Genomic DNA, 11150 nt, shown 5'->3' with positions numbered 1-11150 from the left:
AACCTACGTGTCACACTGGTCTTTCTGAATGATACTAAACCAGTTCAGCAAGCGCCACCACACCATAAGAGAACATTCCCTTCACTAACTTAAGACTAATGATTTAATAACTTAATAATAGGTAACTTACAGCAGGTCTTGCGCAGTGTTTGTGATGTACTGCTTTTAGGCCACACCACCTTTGAACCAGAGAATTGAACTGAATGATTTGAGATGTTTGGTCAAAGTGCGCCCTCTTGTGGTCAACATCGGGAGTGCTGTGCTATAAGTATACAATCAAACAAATAAATAAATAAATAAAAATACATCAAAGCCTGTGAGGTAGCAGTACTTTTATGTAGGTGCATTTGAAACTAATTTCTTCCCTTCTTCAGTGCTCGGCATGTGACAAACCTCTGCCCTCTGTGATTAAAGTCTTTATTTTGAATTTAATGTTAAAGTGCATAAAACACATTAGACACATTTTTTTTTGCTGAAACATAGTTAACACAATAATATTTAAGCTTTTGCTAAAGATTGTTTCCTTAGTTTGGCCATTTTTGTGATGTTTATAGTTTCACTTTCTTACTGGACACTGACAGGAAGTGACATAGATGAAGGCAAACCATTTGAAACTGTTGCTGTGCCAACCATGTTAAAGGGGCTAGATGCAAGTTGTGCTCACTACTGCCACCTCAGGTCATACGTGTAACTGCAGCTTCTATATAAAGCTCGTGCATGATGGCACTTCAGACCCGAAGTAACACCTTTTTGAGCAACAGTGCAGGATTTTAGAGGCAGTTGTGGTGAACAGGTCTGAGCTCATTCTACACATTAGTACATTGTTGGAACATGTAGGGGGAGGAAAATACATGATTTAATGTTTTTTAAACTCTGTATAGTCCCTTTAAGTCAATGGGAAATTAGGCAAACAGCGGTGGGACTTTTGGTGCGTTCATGTGGTCCTCGGAACTCAGGCGAACGACTTCCCCAATTGAGGAATTCACATCAAAATACCAACTGGGGACAATGACGTCACATCTCGGGAAAACGAGCTCCCCAGTTCACATGAATGCACCATTTACCTTCATCTATGTCACTTCCTGTCAGCGGCTTAAAAATTCAAATACAAATTACTATTATTAATTATTATTTCTGCCCAACACTAAAATTGCTGCTTCACTGAAATAAACTTATATTTATAGTCAGAACTGATGAACTTGCAACTGATGTTATCCTTCTAAATAAGTCATATTTTCAAAAGCATTAAAAACTGTCAGAATCCTGCACTTTCATGAAAATTCATATTCATCGCTGTTACGGCCCAAAGTCAAGACTGCATCTGGAAACATATTTAAAAATCATGTTTAAATAAAGTTTTTAGTTTTTATCCGTCATACTTCCGCCTTTAGTTATCAACAGTGATCATGTGACCGCACCTTGGTCACATGATTTCCCTGTAGTTCGAGATGCGGCAGAGACTCTCCGCTCGCTTTTAGCTTTTCCCCCTCACTTTCTGTTCAGTGGTTTTTTTCCCCCACTCATTCTCTCTGTCTTCAGTCGCTGGTGTTTAATGCCATCTCCTGCACGGACACAATGGCCCGGCTCGTGCTCCCGACGCTGCTCTTCAGCCTCGCGTGGCTCTCGTGCAGCGGCGACAGAAGCGGCAACCTTGAGGTGGGGAGTTACTTTAGGCTACGGAAGAACTGGAGATTTATCTGAAATAATGCATGCACTGGGCTACTATGCTTTTTGTTTATTACACGGTAGTTGCGAGTTGAGTCAGTCTCTACCGTTTTGGGATCATCTGTTTGAAAAGTAGCTAAAGTATTTAATGAGTGAAATGTGTTGATTTAGCACCATTTACCAAACCAATTTGCTAATAATATATTGGCTAAGTTAAAGGCGCAACGTTTTGGATTATACTGTTGCCACTTATACACAACATGCTCCCAATGACCAGCTAGATAAAGATAAAGCTATTTTTTGCAGTGGGTTATCATAGAATGGATTTGATGAGGAACTATTTGGTACCTTTCGTTGACGTCTCCATGGAAACGAACTGGAAACGTCACGGTTCCAGTAAAGCTACGGTGTGATCTGTGGAGACACGTGTTTGTTTGTTCATTTACAACAATAAAAACGTTCGTAATAAAATAAAAGCTTGTATCATAAAGGAACAAGCCACCGTTTTTACATACTGAGATATGTTCTTACCTGAGCTTTGGAGAGTTGATACTGTACATACCTGTCTGGTCTTTGTGCGTGCCCTCAGTAACGCAAAGCAACCAAAGATGTTGTTAGAGTTTGGCCTCTCCTAATGTATTCCTATAGCTCCAAACAGGGGTGAAGTTGGGAGCTACCACACTCTTCCACGGGCACAAAGACCAGACAGGTGCGTATCAACTCTAAGCTCAGGTAAGAACATATCGTAAAGAGGGGGTATTATGCTTTTTTCAATCACATAGCACCAGTCTATATCACACTACAATGATGAGGAAACCTTCTGTTGGTCTGTAAATGCAGTAAATTAGAATAACTGCCTAGTATAAAGTTGCTCTCTCAAAATGGCTGTAGTGAATGTCTTGAAATAGGCCTCTGTCTCTTTAAGAACCTCTGTCTCTTTAAGAACCTCTGACCCTTTCCGACACGCCCCCTCCACACGCTGGCTGTTTCTCAATTGCAAGGATCCGTCCTCCGTTTGGCCACTTCGTTGACGTCCTCGGTGGTGGCTCCTCCAAAACAGAGCGGAGTGTCCTCTCTCCGCCGCATTTGAGCTAAAATGGAACGGCCTCCGGAGAGAGCGGCTGCGTCATGTCACGTGTCAAATCATATAATCAAATGTCAATCTATGCTTATTAAAACAAATGTTTTATGAACAACAGAGGCCAGGAAACTGTTTATGTTGAACAAAACATTTTTAAAGTGAGTTAAAACTAATAAAGTTTTGCGAAAAAAGAAAAGAAACTATGCTGCAGTGCATCATGGGTCATTTCAGCTCTCCGAGGCAGCGGAGGATCCACTGCTGTATCCTTCGTAAATGAGCCAAACGGAGGAGTCGAGCTGCGAGGGGGCGAGTGGTCCAGGTGAAATGGAACATCACTTGGCGGCGCTGTGATGACGCAAATGACGTCCGAAGTGGTCGAGACGCCGAGGATCCTGGCAATTGGGAAACAGCCGCTGCCTGTGGCATCAGTGGGGAGGGGCTCTGCTGAGGAGCAGTGGTTGGTTACTCGGCTGGTGACGAAAGCTCGGAGGCGTCTCCAGGAGGTGGAGGCGTTCCTAGGAGGAATCAGGCAAACCTATCCCTAAAATGGCTGCCATCAGAGTTTTTACAGATTACTCACAAATACGTGAATGTGCCAAGGCAACACTTCAGGCATGTTTTTAATGAGGGAGTGACATAATAACATGATATAAAGCTTGAAAAAGTCGATTTTGCATAATACCCCCCCTTTAACATATCATGTGGAAAAACGGTGAACTATTCCTTTTTAAAGTATCTTTTTATTGGGGTGAAATGTTTCACAGTGTGGCTTTAAACCTGAGGACGTTTCTTGGATGAGAGGCAAAACACAATCCAGTCGTTTGAAAGCTTTACTACAATTAGCTACATTCAAAATCATAAACTATTCTTGTCGTACACATTGACATTGCCATCGACAAACCTGTGACACCAAGAAAAAAACTGCTGAGAAAGCAAAGCAATAACTAAGGGAGTAAAGCTCAGTAACATAACAGACCAGAGTGTTGTTTTCTTCTCGGCTAGTGTATTTTATAATGTGTTTATTGTTGGGTGTGAGCTACACAACTGTACCTTTTGTATCATGGGCAATTTTTTTCTTCTTCTGCAAATCACAATACAATAAAACAGCCTTAACAACTCCACTACTGTCATGCAGAGCGATGGTATGTTTTAAAATCACTGTCATATGACTTCAAAAGGTAGAAGCAAAGAAGAGTCTGTGAAAGCGTCAGGTGACACCACATTTCTGTCACGCTCACCTCTTTGAGTAAAATCCCCCCCGACAGGTTTGATCAGTCTCTCTACGAGCACTTTGGACCCTTCATTTGTACTCCAAGTATCCCCTACCGCTCTAGGGTGTCGCTGATTACTTAGAAAGTGCTTAACTAAAAAGGCCTGTACCTGATTCTTTTCATTACAAACAATGAAAGAGGAAACCACTAAATTAAAATGTTAGTTGTGGTCTGAACTCATTCCTAAAATATTTGTAACATCCCAATCCTTCACAGGGGCGAGTTTACACCGATAGTTACATTTCACACTTGCAAGGTCACTTTTCAGCGTCACTGTCACGAAAGGGTTAAAAACAAGGTTATAAAACTGATATGAATGTTTTATAATCAGATGAACAATGTTTTTTCCCACAAATGTCTAATTTAACACAATTTTGTTTCATTACTAGAAAAATGAATCTGCTCTAGTGCCTTTAATTTGTAGAAGGAAGAATGAGTGTGTTCAGAATAAAGCGACACAATACGCTCTACTGCAAACACAAAAGGAACAATCTCCAACATCTTTATTATACATAGTTGCCGACGTTTTGAGAATCATCCAATTCTCTTCTTCAAGGGCCAAAGCTGTTACTTCCCATCAGATGTTAGATTGGGAAGTGGTGACTTACTCCAACGCAACAGGTGTTATTGACTGTAGTCTGATAATTATGACAAAAAAGAATAATTCCTCAATCATCCAGGTTTACGGTAAAATTCATTTAAAAAATAATCTTGAATTTGTATCTTGTTTCACCTTTTTCAATCTAAAATAAATCCACGTTCCTCTATCCTTAAACCTCTTAACCCCTGCCTGAACCGACCACATTTTCTCCAGTTTGTTTGTTTGTTTGTTTGCTTTATTGTCTCCGTAAGGAAATTGTGTCCTCTGCATTTTAATGCCACTGGGGCAGCCCGTAAGGAGCAGTGGACCCATCTCCATGATGTGCAGCCAGGCTGGTCAGAATCACTGGCTGGAGGATTCACCTATTGTACATGTTTTTAGTGGTAGGGGAAACCGGAGTACCCGGAGGAAACCTGCGCAGACAAGGGGAGAACATGCAAACTCCACACAGAAAGGCCCCGTCCTGGTGGGACTCGAACCGAGGACCTTCTAGCTGTGAAGCAGCTTTACCCAAATCTAAAAGAAAAAAAGTGTCAAAACAGCAACACAAAATGAGGTTTAAAAAGCAACAAATTAGCGACAAAATGTGATACAAAAGTGACAAAAAGTCATAAACGTGCAAATGTGACAAAAGAGTGACATAAAAGCAATTTAAAAAAGTCAGTGACGGCAACACAGCAAGAACGCAAGGGAAAAGATCCATGAAGCCTAACTAGAGAAAATGTGCTCAGTTAAAGGGACCAAACAGAGTTTAAAAATGTTAAAATTATGTTTTTTCCTCCCCCTACATGTTCCTGCAATGTCCTAATGTGTAGAATGAGCCCAGACCTGTTCAACACAACTGCCTCTAAAATCCTGCGCTGTCACTCAAAAAGTTGTTACTTCGGGTCTGAAGTGCCGTCATGCATGAGCTTAATATAGAAGGTGCAGTTACACATAAGACCTGAGGTGGCAGTAGTGAGTATAAAATGCCCAACTTGCATCTAGCCCCTTTCAAGGCAAAACACTGCTTTAATTATTTTTACGCAGAAATTCAACACAATACATACTGCTAACAACAAATACATGATATAGAACAAACCCAGAAACGCTCATTCATGCATTCATTCTTTTTTTTTTTTTTAAAGGGACTAGATGCAAGTTAGCCATTTCATGCTCACTACTGCCACCTCAGGTCATACGTGTAACTGCAGCTTCTATATTAAGCTTGTGCATGACGGCAATTCGGACCCGAAGTAACACCTTTTTGAGTGACAGTGCAGGATTTTAGAGGCAATTGTGGTGAGCAGGTCTGGGCTCATTCTACACATTAGGACATGGCTGTAATATTTAGCGGGAGGAAATTAGATAATTTTACCACTCTGTATAGTCCCTTTTAAGTAAAGTAATATTTTGCATCATTTTGAATTTTTACATCCTTGCCCTTTATTGCATTGTTTTTGTAACTGCAACACAGGCACTCAGTAGTTTACCAGGTCAAATAAAATAGAATAGATGCATTTCCTCTCACGTTTGTCGTTGTTTTTGCAGATCGACCCGCTGATTTACGAGGAGCAGTTGCTGTGGGTGAGCGGGGCGCAGGGCGCGGTGAACACGTACAGGATTCCTCTGCTCACGTTCACTCCGAAGGGAAGTCTGCTGGCGTTCACCGAAGGCCGCAAGGAATCGGCGAGCGACGTGGGAGCCAAGTTTGTCGCAATGAGACGCTCCACTGACAAAGGTATGACAATAATATTCCCAGTAAAAAGAGTAGCGTGGGCAGTAGACATGGACATGAACGTGGACAATGGAAAATCACTGATAACAGGAACTGACAAATGCAAGAATTTAGTTTGTTTTTGAAGTCTTCATTTGAGAATATACAGATGTGAAAATCAACCAACTTAGATTAGATTTTTATTGAAAGAAAATAATTTATTAGCAGCAATAAAAAAAAAAAAATGGCCTGTACATAACATTTGACATCCTGGTAAGTGTTCATCAAAGGCAGTGAGAATGTAGGTAAGAAATGTTTATTACAAAGCGCTTTTCACAGATACAAATCTCACCTTTACGGAGAGCATTTTGGGTGGTGCTTGTCTTATATAAAGAAAAATGTCAATTTATTTCATAAATTACTTTTTCTTTTAACACATCGAGTGCCAAAAACGGAAAAACGGAAAAACTAGACACTCTAATACACCTTATGTGGGATTTTGGTAGCTCTGTGATGAACAGAAGTGAAATAGATGATGATCAAAAACTTGTGAAGAGTCACAATCTGGACATTTTACATATATATTCTTTTTTTTTGTAGTTTGAGGGGGCGTGGTTTTGTCTAGCGAACAGCTGTAAACCCGACACTTCTCTCTCGCTCTCTGGATCGAGTTTTGAAATGGTCAAAATCGGTCCAAGGACGACTGAGAAACATCTTGTTTAAGTTTATCAGAAAAGAGAGTGTTGGATAAAACACTAATTATCTCCGAATCTAGAAAAAAAACTGTGATTTTGATCTAAACTAGCTTCTGTTTAGTTTTGGATTTCTCAGGAACCGTGGCACGTAGAATTAAACACCTACGGAGAGCTTAGATTCTCACCTTTCAAACGAGCCATAGCATGTGTCCATAGCTATAACATAGAATATGCTGTGGTGCTACAAATATCATGAAAAATGGTCTGGATTGTTGGCACTCAACAGCTAAATCCCCAAAACAGCGCGGCCTCAATGTGTTGAATTGGTATCATTTGTTAGAAGTGAAACAACCAAGTAGTTTCCTTTCATACCCAACAGGAATCAAAACTTGGCTTTTCAAGATATATTTTTTTCAGTACCTGTTTTTGATATTTAGATTTTTTTTTCAAAACCAGTAGTACCATAACTGTTTTTCAATTCCATACAGGTATCGATAAACGGTCCCCAGCCCTATGGATGAATCAGTACAGCTGTGAATGTATTAATTCAGGCGTTTTGTGATTAAATAATTCACTTCCTCTGGGGAAGAGGTTGTCAACTGAAGACAACCTTATTGTTTACCTGAATGTGTGAGTTTTCCTGTGTAATTGCACTAGAGTTTGGCAGAGTTTGCCTGGGGACTGTGAGTGGTCCTGGCAGAAGGGATTTAGTTTAATCACAAAACTGTCCACCCTGTTAATCAAGAAATGTCCACCTACCTGAATGTCTGAGATTTCCTGTTTAACCAAAGGAAAGTAATCTCACCACATCTTCCGTCCCGTAGGCTCCACATGGTCCCCCACTGTTTTCATCCTGGACGACGGCCTGGCACCGAACGGGCTGAACCTGGGCGCGGTGGTGGTGGATGAGGAGTTTGGGTCCATCATTATCGTTTACAGCTTCTGTTTCCACGAGTTCCAGTGCAAACCGGCCAGTACCATGATGGTCCAGAGCCTGGACGACGGGCTGAGCTGGAGCAAACCCCGAAACCTCTCCCGACAGCTGGGGGTCAAAGCATTCGCCCCGGGGCCTGGGTACGGGATACAGGTATGGCAATGGTGGGACAAGTGCATATTTACTTCACCGGGTTTCTGTCAGCTACTGGAAAAAACTATGACGGAGTTTCTTATTATAATTTCTCGTACATTTTCCACTGCAGAAGAAGTACGAGCCAGCGAAGGGGCGTCTGGTTGTGTGCGGTCACGGGACGATAGAAGGAGATGGGGTTTTCTGTATCCTCAGCGACGACCACGGGAAAAACTGGTACAACGGAGCGGCTCTGAAGAGCATCCCCTACAACCAGCCCAAGAAAAACCTGGACTTCAATCCAGATGAATGCCAGGTACTGTCCCACTACTATTACTACCAGGAAAGGGAATCATGTTTACAATCTTGTTTATATAAATCGTCCTGCACAACAATAATCATTTGACAAGGTAACCAATAAATCGATTAATGAAATTGAGCAGAATGTGAATCCATAGTAGTCAAGTATTAATCATGAATATTACAACATTAAAGGAATAGGCCACCGTTTTTACATACTGAGATATGTTCATACCTGAGCTTAGACGAGTTGATGCGTAACTGTCTGACGTTGTTAGCATTTAGCCGCTCCCAGCATATTCATAGCTCCAAGATGATCCACGATTTCCCTTTTTAAATACAGTTGCGTGAAAAGTTACACGATCCAAGTGTAGTTACACAAAATTAAACATGACAATTTTGTAAGCGGATAAAAAAGGGGTACTATATTGTAAGGCGTAATAAGCGAGGAATATGCTGGGAGAGGCTAAATGCTAATAACGTCTTTCGTCTATTTACGTGACTGAGCGCACGCCCAAAGACCGGACAGTTACGCATCAACTCATCTAAGCTAAGGACATATCTCAGTATGTAAAAAACGGTGGCCTATTCCTTTAAAATGGACTGTGATTAATCATAATGAATCAAATTTCCAAGGTGTGACGAATCTGGTTTGGAATTAATGTTTCAACTTATTATCTGTCCCCTTTCTGTTCAGTCTGTATCTCCAAAGGCCTTTTATTAAATGTGAAAAAGTAGAACTAATCAGTCAAATAACTTGTTCACTGCCTGACCAAAAGAATTAAAGTCACCACTTGGATGTAACTAACTGTTATGACCTGGAGTTGCCGCAGTTGGTCAGGTCTAGGTTCAGTAACACTATTTTCCCAAATAATGAGATCAGCTGAACATCCTGAATGACCAGGTTATTCCCTGATGGCACGGGAATATTCCAAGATGACAATGCCAGGATTCATGGGGCTCACATTGTGAAAGAGTGGTTCAGGGAGCACGTGACATCATTATCATTCATGGATTGGCCGCCAGAGTCCAGATCTGAAGCTCATTGCGAATCATTGGGATGTGCAGGAGCCTTTGATTTAGGTGAAAAAAGTATTCAACACTCGATGGAAATAAATCTTTTGACATAGCAGAAGCTTATGAAACAATCCCACAGCTGTAATAAAAGGCGCTCCACTGAAGTGTTTGAGCCAGTGTGTGACCGTTTTATTGCGCCGACTTATTATTTTTTGGTCAGGCAGTGCATTTACGTCAGAGCGAACCTAAATAACAGTTTCGTTTTACCTCAGTGGTAAGCTAACACTTCTCTTTGTTTCTCTTCCCTCCAGCCTTACGAGTTGCCCGATGGTTCTATTGTTATCAATGTGAGAAACCAGAACAACTACCACTGCAGGTGTCGCGTGATCGTCCGCAGCCACGACGGAGGCCTGTCTCTGCCCATCGACGACGTCACGTTCGACTACGAGCTCATCGACCCCGTGGTGGCCGCAGGAGCCCTGGAGAAGGACGGAATTATCTTCTTCACCAACCCGCTCAACTTATCACAGAGTGAGACATTCAAAGAAATAATTAGTGTAGTCTGCTCAATACATTTAAATACACTAATGAGATCATTCACGGTCTCATATACAGACGGCATCTCGTCATACAAGGGGGCGTGGCTTTACCGAGGGGAAAAATAGAATCTTTAGTGAAACACAATTTTCCACTCTTTTTAGCCATTTTCTGGTGGAATATGAACTTATTTATCACACATAAATAAAGTCAAGTGTAAATCAGGCCCATATGGATATTTTCTCACAGCAGATTGTTCAGTAGAAGCGAATAAACAACAGTTGTAGCTAGCGCTAGCTAACCGTTAGCATTAGCCCGATGCTAACATGAAGCATCAAGTTAGCATTCTCTGTTATTTATGTATTTATGGGCTGTTGAACCACTTTGCTCCTCTCCATGTCTTTATCTTTATTTGGTAGAAAACTATATTCGTTTTACCCTTAACTGTTTTCAAACATGACCATATATGGGCGATTCTGTATCTATAAGAGTATCAGACTGTAGATTATAAAGTATAGATTTGCAACATCATGAAATATTAGCTTAACATGCACTTTTATCCTGATTTTTTTTTCTCTCTCTCTCTCTTCAGGAGTTAACCTCACCTTGCGCTGGTCGCTGGATCACGGTAAAAATTGGGAGAAAAAAGCCGTCCAGATTTGGCAAGGACCCAGCGCCTACTCCTGCCTGACGTCCCTGAAGAGCGGGTCGCCTGAAGATCGAAAATACATTTACCTCATCTACGAAAAGGGCCACAAAGTTTCTGACGAGACGGTGTCGTTTGTGAAGATTCACCTTTATGGAGGCCGATAAGAGGTAAGAGTTAACAAAGTAAGAATTCCGTTTACAGATCACCATTTAAAGTTTGTATTCATTGTACATAAGATGCATTTATTCTATTATCAATACGCTCCACAATTGTGGTTCTTTGATTGAATGTTTCCAAAAAAAATGTCACCCTTCTGCACGTTAAAGGAATGGGCCACCGTTTTTACATACTGAGAACCTGTCTGGTGTTCACGCGTGCCCTCAGTCACGTAAACACAGCACAGACGGCGTTAGCCTTTAGCCTCTCCTCCTCTCCTCTATAGCTCCAAACGAGGTGAAGATAGAAGCTACCAAGCTCTTCCACGTTTTTCCTATTTAAATATGGTTACGTGAAGTGTTACGCGATAAAGTATTGTTACACAAAATTAAACAATGTGGATTTTCTAAGTGGAT

At 41.2% G+C, this 11150-nt stretch overlaps 1 protein-coding gene across 1 annotated transcript; it reads left to right on the top strand.

Moving 5' to 3' along the window:
• Window positions 1-1442: 1442 nt before the first annotated feature.
• neu1 (neuraminidase 1) lies at window positions 1443-10742 on the top strand (the record flags this gene model as incomplete). Its single annotated transcript, XM_079570664.1, has 6 exons — window positions 1443-1656; window positions 6149-6338; window positions 7834-8096; window positions 8209-8391; window positions 9704-9923; window positions 10522-10742. Exons 1-6 carry the CDS (start codon window positions 1576-1578, stop codon window positions 10740-10742), a joined length of 1158 nt encoding a protein of 385 aa, XP_079426790.1. The 5' UTR covers window positions 1443-1575.
• Window positions 10743-11150: the final 408 nt, after the last annotated feature.

Source organism: Gobius niger (assembly GCF_951799975.1).
Source record: "Gobius niger genome assembly, chromosome: 14".
NCBI lineage: Eukaryota > Metazoa > Chordata > Actinopteri > Gobiiformes > Gobiidae > Gobius > Gobius niger.
The sequence above is the reverse complement of the archived record's forward strand: the minus strand, read 5'-3'. Positions and strand labels throughout refer to the sequence as shown.